Below are 22,296 nucleotides of genomic sequence, written 5' to 3'. Positions count from 1 at the left end.
TGTTCCCTCCCCCTGCCAGCAAGCTGATAATGGTCTGACTTCAGGGATAATTTCACTTGAACCCTCTCTTGCTGCTCCAGTGCAATCAGCAGAGGAAGGCAAAAGGGTGGAGTGAAACAAAGAGGCTCCAAAGTAAAATCAGTGCCCTGCCTCTGTGGCTGTTTCATACCTTGGATCTGCCAATTCTGGTGTGAGAAATAGCTGCTCACTTTTCATAGTTTAGGAAGGTTTATTAAACCTTATCAAAAATACAACAGAAGACTGAATAAAGAAAAAATGTTACAGCTCGGGGAGCAAAAGACTTTCCCCGCCATGTGCTCAGCCCCCTCACAATGGAGGTTTTTTTCCTTTTTAACCCTTTAACCCCTCCCAAAATTCTGTCCATCAACCCCTTCTTCACTGTCCAGTGGTGGAGATCTTGTCCTCAGATCCTGATTGGAGGTCAGATGTCACCACAGTGACAAGCCAGCCCTCCCAGATGTCCCAACTTCAGCTGTCCCTTGATAACCACCTGAGGGGGTACAACATAACTATAAATCTATAAAACTTTTCTGGACCTCTGTACATGAAATTTGTCCATTAATTGTGAGAGTCAATCATTGCATTACTCATCTATCACACTGGCAATCTCCTTCGTTCACATCAGTGCCAGACAGATGAGAATATGGCCAGTGAACGCTGGGAATGAAGCGCTTCTGATTCCCTTCTTCAGGGGCTTTCATTGTCACATCAGTGCTAAGGAGCCAGTTGAAAAGGCCATGGTGTCTTAAACACTGACAGAAATACTGCAGACATGTGAATCCTGAGTGCTGCTTCTCCTTTTTAATTCAAGTTCTGATCAAACGCATGCAGAAGAGCTCGTGTTGGAGGCCTCTGAGTGACACGGTGTCACCGTTCAGACGCACAGAGGCGGTGGCTGCTGGCTCAGTGCTCAGATAAACAAACCCTGCACCAGAGAGCACATGTGCTTCAGCTCTCCCTGGACACAGCCACTGTGCCTGGCATTTTGACTCACACACACGCACTGAAATATTTACACCTTCCAGTAATAGGAGCCTCCTTGAGCCAGGTCTCATAAGCTCTTGGAGGTCTATTACTCACCCAAGGTAGCTCAGCTAGCTTTGGAGGCATAAAATCAGCAGGATGGCTTCTGTTGCAGTGTTGGAAACAAAAAGGCTTAATAAAAGGCAAAATAAACAGAGAAAAACTGATCTAGGTGCAAGAGGTTCTTGCTCCTGGTAAAACACCTCACAAAAGCAATTAGTTTCTTTGTTATCTTCTTTTTCTAGTGAATTGCTCAGGTGGGATTTTTTGGCTCCTGTCCAATTAGCCATCCTTAAGTTTGAGGTGAAGTCCCCTAGGCCTAGGAGGTGCCTTTCTCACCTAATGGAGGAGAGAAACTTCTGGGCTTCTTTCCTTTATGAGGGACAAAGGATAGTTTTGTCACTCTGTCCACAGGGGGCACACTCCTATACCTTCCCATTCTGCTGTCTCGTAGCTGAAGCTTTTGAAATTAGTTGCAACTTGAAAGCAGCCTTCTCTTCTCTTTACCTGAATTCTGTGCTGTCAGCCTGGGGTTTTAGGCTGAGCACATCACAGTGAGAATCTCCAGAGCACTTAACTCTCCAAGGAACAACATTTTCCCTTTAGGTTTGCGTTATTGAAATTGTTTCTGCAACAACGCTGAAAATCTATTTTCTCTCCTTCCACAAATCAGCCATGAATTCAAGCATTGGCCAAACATGCTGAAGCCTTGCTTTGCAAGAGCCTGTTCCCCTGTTAGACATCCATTTTTTGGATTCAGTCCCTTAACTGAAGAGCTGCAGCTCTGCTCTTTAGAGGTAGAAACCCAGGGTGCAGCTCCCAGCAGGAAAAATCAATAAAGCGGGGAAAAAGAATTAGGCTTCTTGCCTAAAGTGCCTCCAGATTAGTAGAACTCTAAGCAGCTTTTGGGAGAGTCCTGTGGAAATCTGGCTGCTTTCATCTGTGTCTTCAGTGTTCTCCTCAGTTTTGTTGTTAGCAGAAGCTGGACAAGCCTCACATTTTGTCGGGTGAGCTCTTTCACAGGATTTGATGAAGACCATAGTATTAAATAGGAATTTTCAGAGGAACTTGACTTGGAGCTTTTGTTTCACAGAAAAGCTCATGGATTTTGAATTGTTGCATTGAGGTCACTTCCACAGCCAATAACATGTGTTCAAATCAGTCAATAATGCTCTTAAAAATATTGAAAATATGGATGAGTGTTCATGATAGAGCTGGTGACTGTTTGGGTAATATGGATGCAAAAATCAGTCTAAAATTTTCAAGTTTAAAAAAAATTAAGTTGCTTTTCAAGGAGTTATTTAAAAAAAATCTGGACTTCTCTTGAAATTTGATTCAAATATTTTCTTGAAACCAGCTTTCTGCTCAGACTGAAGTGTAGTGAGATCTCTAGAAAAAATTCCCTTTGTCTATCTGGCTTTTCAACTGAGTGCCTGTCAGCTGTGAATAAAGCTGGGATTTATGGCAAGGTACCTTTTCAGGCAGAACAACTTTACTTCTGTGCTCTTCACAGCATAGTACTCCTCTGTCATTGCTTTGTGTCTAATTGCAGCCTGTGGTGTGAGAACACCCCAGTTCTGAGCTGTTAGATTTCCAGGGAGAAAAGCCTTGGTCTTCCCGGCTGTGCCTGTGACTCAATAAATCCCTTGGTGTATTCCAGGGAAACACTGCTTGAAAACTCCCCTTTTCCAAAACTTGGCTCTTTTTTGCCAATTGATTCATAGATTTTTCAAGAGCAAAAGGAGCCTTGGATCATCCTTAGCTCTATTTCCTGTATGCAGAGACCTGGAGTATCAGCAGCTTGCCTGGTGTGCAGCTCAGTGACTTCCCTGGGCACAGCCTGGCTTTGAGATCCCAGTGGGTGTGGGCTCTGGTGCTCTGTGCACTCTGCTGGCACTGCCCTGGAGCTTTGCAGAAGTGCAGCTGTCCCTCCAGAAGTTGGTTACTTGCCAGTATTAAAAGGAATAATAGCAGCTGCCTTTAGTTCCAATTTTAAATCATAGATGTTGCATCTTGCACTTTCTGTGGCTGGCTCAAAGAGCTCTCCTAGCCAGCTTTTTCTCTTTGTGTATTGTGTCATCAGCTCACCTCCTGATCTTCTTCCAAAAGCTGGACAGATGAGGCTCTCCCATCTCTCACAAGGAGGAATTTCTTTCCAGCCCCAGGGGAATTTTCATTGCTCATCAATGTAAACTGTGTATTTTTCAGTTTGCTTTTAGAAGGTTGAAGCCAAAGTGTGTGTGGCATTTTATTCATCATATAACCAATAGAAGTAAAAATTAAACCCTTTGTGTTTCAGCCTCATGTGAGGAATTTGGTGTTCAGGCAGTTCTGATTTCTGTGTGCTTTAGAGACTTCTTTTTTGTCCCCAGCAAATACAGCCTGTGTGTTCTCTTCTGAAATATGAATCGTATGTTTGGCTCTATAAAAGTCATTTGGTGTGAGTGACTCCAGCTTAGCTGCCAGCCTGGCTCACTCTCTGATACTGGCTGCTCCTCACTGTAATTTGTTGGGATTTCACTCTTCTTGTCATCTGTACACTTTATTGCCTGGCATATTTTAATAATATCTAAGCTTTTGTCTGGAATATTAAGAAGTGTCAGTCCTGGGGAATCCCTGGGGAGCAACACCCCAATTGTATTATAATTGCTCATTTACAGCTACTTTTGGAGAGTCCCCAATTAGCTGGGTCTTAATGCATTTTTCATGTGTTTTATTAATATTGAAACATAGAGACAAATCTAATTAAATGTTTACCATTAAGCCAGTGCTTTGCATTTTAATTAAAGGAACAAAAAATGGACTTCCCAGCTGTGTAGCTGCTTATGAAGTCAGCCCTCAGTGCTCCTGGCAATCCAAGCTGTCAGTGACCTTACCTGGGAGCAGGTGTCTGGAAGCATTACAGCTCAGTTTGACATATTTATCCCTCTCTTTAGTTGATGGGAGTCAGTGCTGGCTCTGTGATTTTTTTTTTTTTCCTTTCTTCATTTCTTCTATCACACTGTGAGTTGATTTTTCAGGTTAATCTGCCCCCCCTCAGCCCAGCTAACTGAGCATTTGTTGGGCCATGTTCTGCTGCCAGTTTTCCACATGCTAGCAAAAGGAGTAACAGGGTTTCTAAAACACACTTCTTTAAAATATTACAGAAATTGGAACAATCTGGTAGAAACTGAGTTTAGCAGATATGTCTTTATGTCAAACTAGTTTAAGGCCAGAAGCTCCTTACTTTTTTTTTTTTTAATTGTTATAGGAGAAAATCAGCCATGTGGATATGTGTACAATCTTTTCAACATATGTATTATATTCTTGTTCTTTTCACAAGAAGCATGAGTTGATATTTGCATGGAATTTTGTATAAGTGATAAGCTTTATATTCTCCCTTGGTTATTAAGAGTCTCTTTTTGGAGTTGCCAGCAAGGGATGTGGGTGAATTTGTGTACATGTGTTTATTGCAGCTACAGAATGAGGCCTGACAGGTGGGCAGCCCTTTGATTTAATGTTCAATAGTGACCTTGTAATTCTTCATAGAGCCCAGTAACTCAGTTTTTGTACCAGTAGTTGCAATATTAGAAAAGGCTCATTTTTACACTCATCTGGACATTTATACTCAGGTCAGGCCATTGGGTGTTTAACTCTGAAGTAATTATGTGACAGCTATGAAGAACAGGGGTTTGTCAGATGCTTGCCATCTCTCCCAAAGGTCCTGACCTTGCACCACTTCTCAGGTGTGCTGTGCCTAAACTGGATAAAAACGCTGTTCATGTCCACACCAGTGTGTTCAACTGGGCCACCCAAAACTGATTTCTGCTTAGGACCAGTCCTGCTGCTCGTGGGAAGCCACAGCCACAGTGGTGAAATATGGAATCTTGGATCAGAGCAGGAAAAGGATGGAGTCCTTTCCCTCAGGCACAAACAAGGCATTGGTCAGTAAGGATTGAGGAGGGGTGAATGCAGCAGAATTCAAAGTACAAGGAAAGCTTTCCTTCAGACCCAGTGGCTGTTTCTGTAACAGGAGACAATTCCATGGAAATCCTCAGTATTTGTAAAGCAAGCCCCCAGCCCTTCGTACCAGGACACAGATGAGATAAGCACATTTTGTCCAGTTATCCCTGCAAGGTATTTTGTGTTTTTTCCAAGCACGAGGATTTTGCTCTGCAGAAGGCCAGAGTAACAGCAATATATTTATGTATGCTGGTGAAAAGAAAAGAGGGAAGTGACTAATTCATGCTTAAAGCCACCTTTCAGAATAGCTAGTGTATCATTTTTGGTGTACATCTAAATTGGAAACTACCTACGGAGAAAATGGCATTGCAGAAAGTACACCCTGAAGACATTTGTTATTGCAGAGTTTGTTAAATTATAGCCTTTCATTGAGGTTATTACTTGGAGTTCAATTAACATTTTAAATGTATGTTTGGAGACCAGCAAACAGGGCCTCAGCAGACAGGTGGTCTGGGTACAGAACACGTTCCCTGCCACCAGCATCACCATGGCAAAGCAAAGCCAGGGGGAGAAGCTGTTCTTTTCCATAAAAAGCCACAAACATTTTGTGAAAGCTCCTTCCATGTGGCTTCACAGCAGTTATGGTTTCATGGACATCTCAGTTGGAAAGAAAATTTGTATCAGATAGACAGAAAGTCCCACATCTGCCTTTTGTTCAGGCTACATGGAGGCTGCTTTTCCTTCCATTAAGGAATCTATAGTCCAAACATAATTTATTTCTTTACCTGGAATTGAAAGGCAAATACAATAACAGAAAAATTTGATTTTAAAGAATAGTTTTTCCCAAGCAGATGTAGCTGAAGATGGAGGAAAGCATGAAATCTAGTGGTACAATGAACTTGATTTGCATTAGAGTGGCAAGCTGAACTGCTTGAAGTTGCCTGTAATTTTTTTCCTCAACTCAGAAGAGTGTGTTTTAAATAAAGGGAATGAGTTTAGCTTTCTAGTAAATACCTTCAGCCAGCATTTTCAGAAGGGAGTTGTCAATTGGTGACTGCCCTTGAAAGAGATTTGAAAGGCAAGCAGACGTGGCATCTAATGGAAATACAACGTCTCTCACAGCTGAGTTACTGAATAAAAAGTAAGTAATGAACACAAATAAGAAAAAATAATGTTGTGAGGGACAGAAATCCTTATGCTGCCAGACCCCAGCAAAGTAACTGCTACAGACATGGGGATTTCAGAAGTCGTGGGCATAGAAAACAACAGCATTAACAGGTTCTGATGAGTCTCAGGCATGGGCATCCATTGGCACCGAGAAATATATTTTGCAAAAAGAAGAACAAAAAATCCTGAGCTGCAGAACCAACCCCATCCCTGCCAAAGTACTGAGCAGTTTCACTGAGTATCCTCCTTCCTTCTTTTAGCAGTTGCAGGGTGAAAGTCACTCACCCCGTGGCAAAGGTCACCATGCTGATGTATAAAATATTGCAGTGGTTCTGTAGGTACAGAACTGAAGTGGGCTCCACGTAGTGGTGTGTAGGAACTCCTGGCAAATGCTTATCTGTTGATGGCAACCTGTGTGTGCATAATGTATTACTGCACAGCACCTGTTTGTGAGCAGATTGGTGTTTAAGCAGGGTATTGCACAGGAGAGGGACTTTCAGCTGAATGAAAGCATTCCTCTCCATTACAGGCAGCTTGTTTATCACAAGCACCAGTGTTTCTTGAAAGTGGGAAACAACCCCCAAATACTCAGAATATTTAAAATAGCCTAATTGCATGGTGATTGCCAGATTTGTAGCAAGTGAGTGGGTGGGATTGGTCTCTCACAGCAAGCTTCAGCTGCTCTCACAACCTGCCTTCAAAGAGCTGCTTAGGGAAAGGGGGAGGAAAGAAAGAGTATGAAATCAGCTGCTGAATAGTGTCTGCAGGATCTGGAAGCTGCTGTGTGCCTCCCACCCTGAATGTCCTCAGATGGGCTTGGTTGGTGCCTCAGAGGGTGGTGCGGTGTTGGTACCTTCATCAAACTCAAAATCACCAGGCCTTTGCTGCTGTCATGTCTGAGGTTTTGAAGGATTTTGTTTGTTCTGTCTGTTCTGGCAGAAACTCTCAGAGCTGTCCTGTGGTCAGCCTGGCTAAGGGCTCTGCCCACAGGTCTGCTCAAACCCAGGGCAGTTTCATGGTCGTCCTTCTGGTCCCTTCACACCTCCTGCAGTATTATACTTATGTGACAGCCCCATCATGCCCAAAGCATCACCTCCTAGCAGATCTCTGATAACTGAAAATTGTCCAGGAAATTGCAGTTTGAAATTTGTATGATTATTTTCATCAACTTTTTGTGTATAGCAAACATTAAATCTAAATATCAGAATATATGTCCAACCATCATTTTCCAACAGAGAAGGGGCTTCTGTTCTCCAGGTATTGCTTTGAAATAATCAGTTTTGTTTCAAATAGCTAGAAATACATTTCGGATAAACACTTAAGAGGCTTATCCAAACTTAAAAACTGGCATAAAACTGGACTCCAGTTTTCATGGGAATGAGGAATTCCTTTCTAGTATTTCCATATAATTGAGTCAGAAGTTGATTAATACATTAGCAGTTCTAAATATACCCTGCCAGACTCTAGGAATACTACATGGGATCTGGAAAGAATAAAATTATTTTTAAAAGCCAATTCAATTTCAAGTTTTGATTTCCTTTCTTTGAGGTTATTATTTTCTTTAAAAAATGAAAACTTTATGTCCTTCTGTTGGAACTTAATTACTGCTTTGGCTGCATTACAGGACCATTATAACAGGACAGTATTTTGACTGATGTGGCATTGACTAACTTGACCTGTTTGAAGAGCTGCTATTAAACCCACACAAGAGCACTCTGAGCTGTGTGTTTGAGTTTGTTGAGAGCTTCCTCTGAAAAAATCTCATCTAATGGTGCAGGAATTTTTTCTCCCAGTGCTGTTCATCCTTTCCCCCCCAAAAAACACCTTATATCTGCATCCTTCCATTCTCAGCTGAGCTGTGCATCAAACAATTAGTGCTGCAGCACTTATGAACAGAGACCTGGCTCCAGATTTATTCCAGGCATGCTACAGGTGCCCGTGTGCTCCCCTGCTGTTGGGCTTGTGTGTGGGTTTAGATTTCCTGTGCTGTCACACCAGAAAAGTGCCAGGTCTGAGAGGCACTGGGCAGTGAGCTCGGGTAGGGAAGGATGCAGGTGTCAGTGCTGCTAAGACAGGAAATGTAGGCACTTCAGACAGCCCCATGCAGGGCAAAATGATGAGGTTAAAAAAAGGCATAGAAGATGTTGGCTTTCTGTGGTCTCTGTCTGCTGGAATCTGCAGTTCCTCTCACAGACCTGTCTTCTGCTCGCCCTCAGATTTCCTCCTTAAGACAGACTTTCTCCCCTTTTTTCTCTTTCTTTCATTATCAGCTCAGGGGTTCTTCAGGGTGTGGGGGAGCAGGGCTCAGTTTCCTTCCTTGCATCAAGGCATTTTAATCTGTATGTCCTAGCTCTCACCTCCCAATGGAAACTGCCCCAGGCTGCTCTTAGCTGGCATCTTTTCTGTTTTATCTGTTAAAGTTCTGAGTATTAAGCAATCATTATTTTAAATACAGAACTCCTAGGGGTGCTCTGATCCATGGCTCTCCAGTGATCACAGCCACCGAGCTGCGGGCACGAGCCCAGGGATGGTTGTGTGCTGTGCCCAGCTCTCTCCCTTTGGGCTGGAGAGCTGTGCTGGGGAGGGATGGCTGCCAGCTCTGTGCTCTCCCCTTCCAGAGAGCAGCCCCAGATTGTTTCTTGGCTTGCTAACCCGAGGGGAGAGAGCCTTCATCACAGGAAGCAAAGGCGAGAACAAGAGGCGTATCTTGGCACTCTGGGTGAGAGTTCACATGCAGGTGGTGGAACAGCACCCTCTCCTTCCCCACAGAGGAAAGAGAAAAGAAGAGCTGCTCCAAGATTTTGCAGGGGCCTGAGGTTGTGATCTGTGTGTTTTGGGGAATGTGGAGGGAATGTATTTCACTCTGTCCCCAGTGTGCAGGCTGCTCTTGTGCTCCTGCTGTGCTGAAGGAGGAGGGCTAGTTACCTATGGGTGATTTTTAAAAGAATAATGATTACAACGGAAGGATTCCTGAGGCTTTGTTGTTCTTGATGAGCCTGCCAAGCAGCAGGTATGACTTGACCTATCCTTTTAGCCTTCTGGCTGTGTCTCCCCATTTGTTCAGCATCCCTGTGTGCATGTTCAGGAAGGCATTTGATGCTGATTGGAACTAATTCACCATCACAGTGGGGGGAATTCACTTACATTGCTCTGTGCTAACAGCTATAAGCAGTGATAATTAATAGCTCCTAATTGCTTAATCAGTGTAAAGTTTTAGACTATGTCATATGTGAAGGTTTTTATTTTGTGTGGATGACTAAACCCCCAATTAATGCATGGAGTCACACAGCCTTACCAGCGCTGTCTGCTCCAGACAGAGAAAAATAACCAGTGTCTTCATTACCCCCCTCAGGTCCCTTTCTGTAGTCATTACTGTGGCCTGAAGACATTTTTCTGTAGCAGCTGCAGTAACGTTACAGTGAGCTCCCTATCAGCTCAGAGCTGTCAGCAGCAGATATGAATCCAGCAGCCTGAGCCCGTTCGCTGCTGCTGACATGCTCTTCTTGACTTTCCATTTATTCCTTTACCCCTGGTGGCCAATCTCCCTTAAAATCAAAACTGTCTGCCACCAGTGGATCTGGCAATACTCTGTGATTTTGCAGTTCTCAACAGACACTCGGTCCCTGTGCACACACAAGGCTTGTCTCCATCCCACATTACTCAAGGTAATGCGTCCCTCTTTGGTATTCAGTTTTTGTTTTCTTTAGTGCTGGCTAAATTTTATCTCTGCTCCCCCTCCCAGCTCCCCCTCACACTGTCGCTGTATCTCTTTCCCTGCCTGTCTTTCAGGGCCTATCTCTTGGATTGTTCTCATTTCCCAGGCCTGTTTCCCAGGCCAGTTTCTTTTCAGCTGCTTGTCCCTGAGTCCCTCTCCATTTGTGTTTGTCTCTTTTCTTATCTGCTGAGGAAGATGAGGGGGAGATAGAGGTCTTGACTGGCAGAAGTGGAACTCCCTGTTGGAAGTGATCGTGAGCAGGAGTTTGCTTCCACCCTTAGAGAGCTGCTGGCTGGATGCATCCTCCTGGCAGGTGGGGTTGTGTCAGATTAGGCCATCCTTTAAAACTTATTTCTAGTTCTATTTCTCTCACAACAATGTCTGTCGTATTCTATAACATTTCTAAGTCAGCATTTCTTATCTCAAGGTTTACAAACAGATACATACTGTGTAAGTCTTCTGTCAAACTTTGAGAATTCTCTACAAATTGATTTCTCACAGGGTTGGGCTCTAGGGAATGGATGGATGGATCCACAACGGGTGCTGTGCTTTTCCACAGTGTAGGTGTTTGTTTATGAAACCTATGTGAGTTTTCTCTGTAAAGGGATCCCATTAATATTTGGGGTATCTCTACTTGGCATGGAGATTTCATGGGAGAAGCAAAAATACAAAGAGGAGACAGAAAAGTCAGTTTCTTACAATAAAAGTAACAACACCAATGCAGGTACAGCTTAAAGAACTGCCTGAATTCTATGGGACTAATCCTACGTTGGAAAACTGTTTGTGATAGATCCTTAGATGAATTCATCTGACATGAGTGGAAGCATAGAGTTTGTTAACAGTGGAAAAATTGACCCTTAGATTTCTGCATCCCATAATGCTTCTACAGAGGAAGAGAAGATGAGCACTAGATATTTCTGTAACACATTTTCTTCTTTTATAGAAAGTTTTACTTTTTCTTGCAACGTGTGTCTCTCCTGCCATTAGGGAAGGAAATCCTGGGAAGTGTGAGACTCTCTTAGGTAATTAACTTTCAAATCAATAGCAGAGATCTGAAGGCTAGCACAGGGCAGGTAGGAAGTGCAAAATTATTTTTACCTAACAAAGAAGTGTGAGTGAATGAATGAATGAGTGAACATGTGACAATAGGAATAGTCAGACAAGGACAGGGAAAGCATTATGGCCTGATAAAGGCAGAACAATCCATCACAACAATAGTTTCTTTAATTCTCCTTAATGCTGTGTTGCAGTGTTTGAATTACAGTTTGATTTTGTTATCTATGCATACACAGAACTAAGGAGTTTAGCTGCCTAGAAAAACAGCGCACAGGCCCATAAAAACCTTCTGACTCAGCTAAGCCATGCAAAGAACAGCCTGGGACTCTTACCACAGAGTATGCGTGGAATTTCATGGACTTTGGGGCTGGTTATATCTAGAAACATCTCTCTGGCATCTCTAACATTTTTGCAGGAGTGAATTTTTTAGGCAAAGGATGAGTTTGTAAGCAACCTACAGAAACTAATAAATTATTTACAGGTGTTTTGATAGTTAATCAACTATTTTAGATTGTTAGGTAAGTAAAGAGGCTGCCTGAAACTATGGCTTGCAACCACCTAAGCCATTTTATTTTGTCTGTGTTTGTTGGCACTTCAGTATCAGTATGTTGCAGGTATCCTAACGCTGAATGATGATTTACAACCAGATAGAAACCATCTGTAAATGTAAGCTTTGTGCAAACTGAGACATTTCTCTTATTTCTGTTTTCCTTCTCCTACTGAGAGGGGTCTGCTCGAGGCAGCTGGCATAGCTGATGGGGAAGAAGCAGGGTTTCTTCTCTGTCTGACACTGAGCTTAGAGCTGAGAGGAGCACTTCATTTTTCTTGTCTCTTCAGTAACTTAATCCTTTGTGGTTTTACTGTTTCTGAAATAATAAAGTCAGTCTGGAGTCAAAGGAAAGCCCTTCTCAATTCTCGGGAAAATACAAGGATGAAGTAACCTTGGTCTTTCCCAAGCTAGTGAGCAAACATTTTCTGCTGGTGACTTTCCCTGGCTGGGAAGGCAGAAGCATTTCCCACAAATAAAACTCTCTCCTGGAAATGACAATGAAGGTGCTCTGCCCAGAGTCCATAATTCAGATCTGGGAAGATCTTAGCCAAGGGCCAAGATAATTAGCTAAGGGAAGACAGCCCAGGAGACAAAACATTGGTTTTCTCTGTGCAATTTGCCAAAGCTAAATTAATTCTCATGTTCCAGTGGGAATCTGCCTTTTCTTAACCTAGATTTCATTACATAACCTGTGAAAATTATGGAAGCTTCCAAACTGGCACTGTGTGTGCAAAGCAGTGCTACTGTTCAGGAGCAGAAATGTACTCCGGTGTCCCAGCTGTAATGGGGAGGTAGGTTAGTGTTTTTTTGGTGGATTTTTTTTTTTTTTTTTTAGGTTCTTTTCTTCCTTATCTTGCTTGGAAAAGGAAAACATGTGCCTTCACTAATGTGGAGAATCAAGTAAATGTGCCAAGGTTGTGCCCTGCAGAGAGAATTTTTTGGCTAAATTCTTTTAGCCCTTTCTGCTGTATGTTTAGAATATTTTAGAAACAAGGAATAACAGGAATGATTTATGCCACAAACTGTTTCATATTTTTTTTCTTTTCAAATCTGTTGCCTCACAGTCTAAAAATCATAAGAAATATATACAGGAAGATCTGTGAGTAGTAGTGTAATTCTTCCAAGGGCCTTGTCAACCTTAAGGCCAATACATTTATTATCATTTAAGCCTGACATACAGATCTCATTGTGAGACCTGCTCCTCACATGAGTGCTTGTTATGCTCCTGAGTGTGTATGTTGACTTCCACAGGACTATTTCTGTCTTAATTTTGCAGAGCTGGTCTTTAATGGGTTTCAATCTGTCTTTATTACAGGACAGATTTTCCCTTAGTGGGGAAAACCTGGTGAAATACAGAGGGATGTGAGGGCAGAATCTGGACCAGTTCATATTGAGAGCAAGGAAAGTTATTTTTTCTCTTTAAAACAACCAAGCCAATATAGATACACTATTTGGAGGGAGTTTGGTTTTAATTCTCAGTATATTTGACCTTCAAAAGGACACAAAACAATGCAATTCAGGGGTGTGCTGCCTACAAGCTCAGCTCCTGGATGTGTCTGTACAGCTGAGAAAAGTGAAAACAATGAAACAGACACTTTTGAGTTCCCAGTGAGAAAAAAGGAAACTGGCAGCCTTTTCTTGCTTTATTGTTAAATATCTCTATTTAAATGCAAATCATCATCTGACACTGCCAAACAAAGTCATGTACCAGCAGCAGGCATGCAAGTTAAAAAATTTTTTTAAATGATGTTTTGAAGATGCTGAATTGCTTTTATTTCCAGAAGGAATAGAGGTGGCTGAATAAATTTTTGGTTGCATAGCAAGGATCAGCTCAGCACCTAGGTGCTTCAGATATGAAGATTTGTATTTTAAGTACAGCTTTTCCAGAGGTGTGGGTAAGCTCTCTAGTTAGGGATCACTGTAGGGATGCTGAAGTTTCTTCTGTGTTATCCCACTGCAGTATTACAGTGGAAAGCCCAATGTTTAGAGAATGTTTTGGAAGGGGGTGGGATCCAGGGACAAAAAGGGGCAGGAGCAGCCAAATTGCTGCCTTACTGTGCCTCAGGAATGTTTATTTATAAGTGACCTGTGCTTTATGGTGCTGGGTGCAGGGCCTCCAGCTTCCTCCCTGAGCTCCAGACCTCTGAGTCCAGAGAGGCATGAGACTGGCCATGGAGGAAGGACTGGGATAGAGGAGAGGCTGTCCTGAGGAGCCTGGGTTGTGGGTGGGTTGTGGCTCCTGAGCTGCCCCAGCAGGGATGGGAAGGTTCCCTAAAGTGTGCATCCATCCTGCTCCTCCTGCTGATCAGGAGCAGCTAGTTAATAAAACCCACCTCCAGGGGAGCATTTCTATTCAGTTCAGCAAGTCCCAAAATCAGCTAACAACCTGTATCTTATCAAGCCTCATCTGCTAAAATTCTTCCTTTAATTTGCTGTTTACCTCACCATTTTAAACTTTCATTCTTATAAATCAGTGTGGATATATTTGCTTTCTGTGCAGGGTTCCAGTAGTCTCTTAATAATCATAATAATCGTTATTACTGATTAAAGTTGCATTATTCATGCCAGATGGAGTGCCCTCCCTGTCAGCCAGAATGAGTTTGCATTTATCTAGTTATAGTACATTTGTGATCTAAATAAACAGATGGTAGAAGGTGACAGAGAATTATGTGCTGGTGATATCAGCAACAATGTTTCCCAAGTATAATTGCTTTAAATGAACATGAATGCAACAAGGAGCTGGTAGCTTTAACAAGGTAGTTGGCATTCAGTGTGCTAATTACCAGGCAGCATCATCAATAGCACCAAGAATGCCAAGGGAGGAATGCTGGTTTAAAAAATTAGTGACAGAGAGTCTGACTTCACATGACCATCAGGGTGGGTTTGCTCAGCTCTGTAACATCTCACAGGTGTGAGCACACTGCTGTAAGAGGAGCAGTGTTTGTCTTTAGGGTGATCCAGCCTCAGCTGACATTTTGCACTTTCTCCAGCGCCGTCTCCCATCGGGGCATGTGGCAAGTATTTGATTTAGTGTAATGGAGCAGTGTTAGCAGCAGCAGCTGTTAATACACGATTGAAAGGATTGAACCTGGATCAGGTTCAGAGGGGAAATTCACTTAACAGATTCTCAGCAGCACTCAGCGATGTATAAAAGTTTAATCAAACACAAGGTTGGGTTCCTGCGATCAAAAGCGCAGCCGTAAGGACTGTGCAGTCTTCCACAGGACTTACGTTGGGTGTCTTGGCTCATCCCATCAGCTCTGGCTTTGTGAAGGGCTGGCCTGCCTGTCCCTCAGGCACTGCCACACCCGGGAGTGTGCCTGGGCTTTGGCCACGTCCAGATGGCAGCCATGGAATGAAGTCTCCCTTCCCTCTCAGCCCAGACTGGTATGGGACTGTCCGAGTGCTCTCTCCCGTGGTGTTGAAGTGCAGCCTGACGAGAACATTCCAGCTCTTCTCCTTGCTTGCCAGTCCCTCTCACATGGGTCAGCATTTACATGACATGGACACGTGAACTGACCTCCCACCTCAGTCCAAGTGGATTTCAGTCACTAATTACTAGGTAGATTATAAAAACCTACCCCTACCATTGCTGATGCTTCTTCTTACACCTGCATTTTACAGTGAAAGCACCTACAGTTCTTTTTCTTCAGGGACAAAACCTATCAGTGCAGTCACACGGTTTGTGGTGATTGGGAGTGGGGCTGGCCCAGCCTCATCCCCACTGGGTGCAGCTGTGCAGGACAGGTGAATGCTATTGAAGGTAACGAGCCAGGGAGTGCCCAGGGGCACTGACCAACCACCCAAGGGAACAGAGGGCACACAGGTGCACTGCATCAACAGGAGGGCATAAAAGGTTGGGCTGAAGAGCAAGAAGGGTAGATGCTTGCAGCCTTCTGAAGTGTCATGGTGTCACTGTGTGTGGGCAGGTGCCTGAAGCCTTCTGAAGAGGTGAGGTGTTACTGTGTATGAGCAAATGCTTAAAGCCTCCTGAAATTGTGTGGTGATACTCTGTGCATTGTGGCTGTTTCAACTGTGATGTGTGCTGTGCCAGTTGTTCAGATGCAATTGTACAGGAGGTAAGTAGCTGTATTGCCTTTCCAACACAGCCATCTTCTCTCCTGTGAAGGAATCATAGGCTGTGGAAAGCCATAGTGATAGCACTGAGGGATGACATTGTTCCTTGGTCCTCCAGACTTACTCATACTTCTTTTTGTTTTAAAATGCCCAGGCCATTATGCATAGCAAAAAGATATTTAGAGTATAAAGCATTTAGGTAAGTACCTGAATTTCATAGAAGTTTGACACCAGGTCTGGTTATTTATTTGGACCTTTTTTATGGGCACTGTTTCAACCTTGCTAGAGTATAAAAACCTTCCAAAGACAAGGTGGGCTCTCATCTTTTGCAGCTGCTGGATGTTAAAGGAATGAAAGGAAGGCACATTTCCAATCTCTCTCTTTCTGTCTGTCCTGCAGGTGGTCGTTGCCACAAGTCCTGCACGGGAAGGTGCTGGGGACCCACAGAGAATCACTGCCAGACCTGTAAGTGTGTAAGAGTGAGAAACAAAGGACTGGAAAACAATGTAGCAGAGAGCCTATGTGTTTGTTCTTTCAGTTGTGAGGGGATACTATAAATTCTGGGTTCAGTATAACTCTGAAATGTACAAGGGGGGTTTTTTCCCCCATATGTTTTTATCAATAGATTTTTTTTTTTTCTACCCATGTGAATGATATTTTGATTTCCTCCCTTGGGCTTTCTAAAACTCCTTATGCTAACTTGAATTTTCTTTTCATTACTTGGTGGCAACATGGAGCCACCATGAGAATATTGAGAATATTGATGGTTATTGATGGCAGATTTGGAGCTCTTTAATGAACACCTGACTCTGCAAAGTTCCTAATGCCAAAATACTCTGTTAATTTCAATGGTAGCCTGGGAATATTAGTTATTGTGCAGAACTGTTTTCTTTGTAATAACTTCAGAATATATTTGAGTTGTACTGAAAGAGAATAATAGGGGTTTTGTGAAGGAAGTAGTAAGTGAAGGGTCACTCACACTGTTTTTCTGTCCTTGTGAATTTAGAGAGCATGAAAATGAGTTCCTTCTTCCTTCCTTAAGGAGCTTTAAGCTCCTTCACATAGGCACAAAAGAGCCAGAAATACAGTCACAATACTAGCAAATAATAAAAGAGGAGAAAATTGAGGGCTGTTTTTTTCTACAAGTTTTTTTTTTTTTCCTGCTTCCAAGGGGGTGAAAACCAGTTGCCTTTACTGGTCTCACTCTTCCTGGGAAATGTAGTGGTTGCTGGGAGCTCCCCCACAGAACACTTCCCCAGCTTGAGCTTGTTTCCTTGGCTGAGCTGTAAATGGGAGGAAGGACTGTGACAAGTGAGCCACTCCCAGGTGAACACCCCAAGTAAGCTCTGAGCTGAGGAAAGTCAGCCCAGAGTCATCTGCCTCTCTCCTGGCACTTGGTAGGAGCAGTGCAGAGATGCTGCTTTTTGGGGGTTTTTTTGGGTTGTTTTTTAGTTACTTGGAGTGAGAGATAGGATGGAGTCAGAACTGGCAGACAGCTTGAGGCAAATGTCTGATGAGTCTGGGCAGGAAATCCAAGCTGCCCTGCTGCCCCAGGGGACAGAGCCACCTACCTGCAGAGGCTCTGCTTTCCCTTTAGGAGCATCAGCTGATTCTGCTGGACAAGCTGCTCACAGTTACAGCTCTGCTAAAGTTAACCTGTTCTTGTATCACTGCTTCATGTTGTGCTTTATCTGCAGGCATGGTTAAAAACCCCTCAGGATGTACTGTAGGACTAAGGTACAGTGATGCAGAGCAGAGTCTTCTTTGTCTGAATTGAGCTGGGACATCTCCTTCCTCTGCTGGCAGTCTTTGTGAATGCTCTGGGGAAGTCAGTGCTCCTTACCAGGAAAAGAAGTAGTTTCTGGGTTGTTTGCTTAAGTAGATAATGGAAAGAGACTTAAACCCTACCTGACCAAATTATTTTATATCATGATTAGAATTAATTAATGGGTTTTTTTCCTCTGTCCTCATGAGAAACTTGTCCATTAAAACTAGTAAGAAACTGCATAACCCATCCAAACCAGTAAACTTTTTCAGGCCTTCTGTGGCTATCTTATTCAGCAATAGTTTAAAATAGCTCTTGGCAGCTATGTTCTTTAAGGAGCTGTAATCCTGGTTCAGGCTGTGTCTCCAGCCTCATGGCAGGTCTAGCTGTGTACCTACAGAGGTCCATGTGGCAGGATCAGCTCCCATGCTCTCAGCCTCCACAAAGCACTGCTCTCAGATAAGGGAACTGATTGTTGGATTAATGTGGAATTACCAGGAAGGGAAGAGCTTATCTGCAGGGCTGGGAAGGCAGGAGCTCAGCAGGGCTGCACAGCAGGCTGGCTCCAGGAGTGACAGCTCTCTGTCCCTCCACAGTGGCTGCCCTTGCAAATCCCAGCAGTGGGGACAGGCTAAGGCACAACCATGGGGTTAAAATAATAACCTAGGACAAGCCATAACCCATCCAAGCGTCAGGGAGATACGCAGGTCACACTCTTCTACTTGAGTAGCTACTCCACATCCTCTCACCTTCAGGCCCACTCTGATGGTCAGGGACAGCAATTAGTTTTACATCACAGACTTCCTCTTTGCCTCCACGACCTCACTGCACCTTGGACAAGCAGCAGGATTGAAGGAAAAGGCTGGCGCAGGGTTTCTTCATTGGATTTTTGCGCAACATGTTTCCTTCGAGCTGAATGAAGAGAGAGAATTTGAGTAGGGACTCAAAACATAAAAGTGCAAGTGGGATTATGCTTTTACTGCCTTCATGTATGATTTTAAAAGACATGCCTGGCTCTTGGGCTCACAAATGTTGTTAGATGCAAGCTGTGTTGTGCACGTTGTGTCTGCCTTAACCCTATCACCTTGGAGGCACATCTTTCCAACACATGTAGGAAAATATTCCAGCAGTGCTACATCCAGTGCCAAACCATTTTGATCCTAGAAACAACTCAGAGCTTCATTTTGATAATTCCTTTTTTTTATTGAGGATTGAAGCAAAATATTTTAATGAGCCCCCCTCCCAAGATAAGATTTAAATTATTTTCCTGGGAAAGGATAAAAAAATGAAAGATCTTAATCCGTGTCTTTCATTTCAAATTACATATGGAAAAAAAGCCAAATCCCTTTGTTTTTTCATGAATATCATCTACCTAGCTGCTTATGTTGCCTTCCAGCAATGTCTTTGTTGCTAACTCTGTCTGAAACACCACCTGCATCTAAGTCTGTTCTAATGTCTCTCTAAATGTGACAAGAAAATTCATGTATTTAAGAAGACAATTAATAGGAAATTTAAGCCAAGCTGTTTTGTTAGGAGATAGAGAAGATAAAATTCCAGGACACTGTTATACACAGTTGGCAATCCTTTTTACTTTTATAATTAAAATATTAGTAGATGCTAATAGGAAGGATTTGAAATTGAGATGATATAACTTGTTTCAGTGTCAGGAAAAGCTAATGTGAAAATACTTTGTAAAAGACTCTATTTTTCAAATTGTATCGGGCACACGCTGAATAGAATGTAAACCACTTGAAAAAATAATAACAAATACCTTTGGAAGTTACTAATTAAATTTGAAAATCTATGGTTAGGTTGTTAAAATTTTTTCTGTTCGTGTCTGTTAAGAGTTTGCTGCAGAAATTAAAACTTTTACAATTCAATATATTATTAAAGTGACGGATTATGTGCTTTTTTCCCAGAGGATTGTAGCTGAAAAGACAACAATCTAAATTAGAATATAGACCCAACTAAGGGAATGCAAAAAAACAAATATAACCTATAAATCAAACCTGAAGCACAAAACATTTAGCAAATGTCAAGTGCACCTTGACTCTGTGTATGTACAAGAGTGTGGTCAGGGCACAGCTGTATTTAAACTGTCCTTGTGCAGCTGGTGTTGCTGAGAAGGTGCCAAATTAGAGCAGCAAAAGGCAAGCAGGATCCTGGTGGGGCACACAGAAAGAGCTGAAGCAGCAGCTGGGATCAATCAGGGAAACCCACATTTCTGCTTGGAGCCAGCATCTTTAATTAAAACCCTTGTACTGCTCTAATAACTTTGCATGTTTAGAACACTTTGATTGATTTCAGTTACTTCCCATTTTTTCCTTCATGGATTGATATTGCCCTGACCCAATTAAATATGAGGGGAAGATATAAAGGAGACTGATCATTTGCACATGTACATGAGGTGGTCATATCATCACAGTTTATTGCTGTGAAATGCTGGTAGAAGATGACAGTCTTACTCAGAATCCATCTCAATGCGCAGCACATTTTTCAGGGCTTTGGTGTTTGTCCTTTGGTCCTGGTCCTGGCCCTGACTGGGACATGTTTGTGTAGTTGAACCCTCCAAATTCTTGGGATCACACACAGGATCTGTAGGAATCCAGGCAGATAGTTGTGCTGACCCTCAAAAGGTCTGCTTTGAAGCTTGGGGTCTCGGCTGGGATTAGTGAGGCTCTCCTCATGGTTGTGTTGGGTGAAGATATGAGTATCTGGCACCTAAAATGCCAAATAATGTGACATTTTTGGCAATATTTATAGTTCAGATAGGTCTTGAGTTACAGCCATAAAATCAATTGATTGTGTTTGGGGGGGAAAAAATCTTATCTTTTTAAACCAGTGCAGCCAGGTGTATTTTCTGTGTATTTCCGTGAGAATGATTACAGGAAGCTGAACTGGCCAATGGTGTTTATTGGCATCTGAGTAATCAGATTGTTTCAGGCCTTCAGACAATACACAGAATTGCCTTGTGGGAAAGGCAGTTCTTTTCTGGGGAAAAATGTTCCTTTTGAAGTGTCTTAAATATGAGTCCTTAAGATCCAGAGACCACTGAGCTCATGAATGTCTTGGTGTGTGTGGTGCCACTGAAGACACCTGACAGGTTCTCCCCAGCCCTGGGCCTTCAGTAGCAGCTATAATGCACATATGGCATACAGTGAAGCAGGAGAGAGATATGATATCTTCTGGCCTCTTCCTAGAATAACACATTGGCATTTCTGTTGGCATTGCTTGTTTTCTCTGAAAAATAAACAACTGGGGAAGAACAGTGACAAACCTTTGCTTTAATTATTAATTTTGCTTCAGGAAAACCCACAGTGTTCCCTATCCTGAACAGCGTGGTAGAGACCCTCCTTGAGCTGGTGTCTAACCAGGAGCAAAATATGCTTTTTGAAGGCATGCAGTTCAAGTATTGTGCTGAAGAGAGGACTGTGTTTCTCTACATCAGCCCTGGTGGGAATGGCCCATCCCAAGATCAATCCCAAAACCTTGGTGTGATCAGCACCATGCTCCAGCCAACTGAGCTGTTCTTCCATGAGGAACCAGTGGCTCCATGGACAGGGTGGACATTGTGGCCCACACCCAACAGCAGCTGGTTCTGGGGTAAATAAATCAGAGGTGAATTTGGTGGCTCCCACTGATTACCCACACAGAAGAGCTTTCCACCAAACCTTCTGGGGTTTAAGCAAAATGTCCAGTAGCTGTGGGGCACAGCAAGGAATGCATTTAGCAGTGGGCTTCATGCATGACCTCAAGGCACTGGCACAAGGCAGAACTGGCTGTGGCCATGTCACCAGGTGCCCTGGTGAAGGGGTGGCAGAGCCTTTGGGTGGTGGCCCCTTGGCTCCAGGACCAGCTGCTCCCTGGGCGGTGGCACGGGTGGCCACAAAGGGTTTGGGTTGCAGGGTGGACTGAATGGCCTCTGTGCTCTCCCCTGGGAATTGGGGCCCTCCCTCAAGTCAGGGTAAGGCTGGGCTTTGCCCCTCTGTGAGGCAGACAGTGCCCAGTGCAGGGCAAATCCTGAGCTGGTGGAAAACAAGGCACACTCACAGACTAGGGGAGGAATTTGTTCATTTTCCTGAGCCAAGACTGTCGCACAGTGTGCTGGTGGCACACAGCCACAGGTGCCATTGTTTCACATCTGTCTTAATGTTTATCAATACTGTCACTTAAATAAACAAATCTTTTTAATGTGCTGCTCTGGCAGTGTTGACAGTAAGTGCCTTCACAGAATTTCCCAAATTCCTCAAATTAGATTGCAAAACCACAAAAGCCTTTTCTTTCTCTCTGGGGGTTTTCCTCCGGTATCAGCAAGATGAAAATGCTCTAAAAGTGCATTGTTTTATTCTGTAGATTACAAATAATCACTTCTCTTTAGTTATTTACGTTTTTATGTCTTAAATAAATACTGTATGTAGCAAGAACCTTCAGCATTACCTTAAGTATTTCTGGCAAGTAGTGAAGGGATTTTTGGATCAGAATGTCCTTATAAAGGTGTTACTTATACATTAAAATAGTAGAATCAAGTAGAAAGTTGGATGGAATTTTGTTGTCTCTTGCTTCCTGAAAAGTGGTTTTCATCAAGAAGTAATTAAATGCTTTTTAAAAAATAGGTGTTGAAGGTTAATTGCAGAAGTGTATCATCCCAGCTTTTATCAAAAGACAGCTGACAGCACAGTAGGCAGTGGTGGCTGGTTTAGTGTGGATAATACCAATTTCTTTTTCCATAAAATAAAGATAAAGGTTACAGCTGAGTGAGGGAGGGGAGGTGGATGGGCCACTGGGTGACCATTCTTTGCACAAGGTTAAGCCCCCACTGGTGTGGAACAATCCAGCTGGTAGATCTCCTTGCTTCATTCTGTGAATGAAGGCAGGATTGCATTATTTAGAAATAGCAAGTGGTTTTTTCCAAACGTGCTCCAAGGTTGCAGCCTGTTCTGTTCCCATTTGCCAAAGGGATTGCCATCAAGGGCAGCCTTT

General features: G+C 43.1%; 1 protein-coding gene across 1 annotated transcript in view; it reads left to right on the top strand.

The window, feature by feature from the left end:
- Positions 1-22,296, top strand: part of ERBB4 (erb-b2 receptor tyrosine kinase 4) — a gene marked incomplete at its 5' end in the record, with an annotated part of 567,058 nt that overhangs the window by 385,524 nt on the left and 159,238 nt on the right. The window contains one exon of the mRNA XM_084209338.1: positions 15,951-16,016. Within this exon, the coding sequence (XP_084065464.1) occupies positions 15,951-16,016 (66 nt within the window). The remainder of the gene's footprint in view (positions 1-15,950; positions 16,017-22,296) is intronic.

This window comes from Fringilla coelebs (assembly GCF_963513975.1).
Source record: "Fringilla coelebs genome assembly, chromosome: 7".
Taxonomy (NCBI): domain Eukaryota; kingdom Metazoa; phylum Chordata; class Aves; order Passeriformes; family Fringillidae; genus Fringilla; species Fringilla coelebs.
Note: the sequence above shows the minus strand (reverse complement) of the source record. Positions and strands in the feature narration are given on the sequence as shown.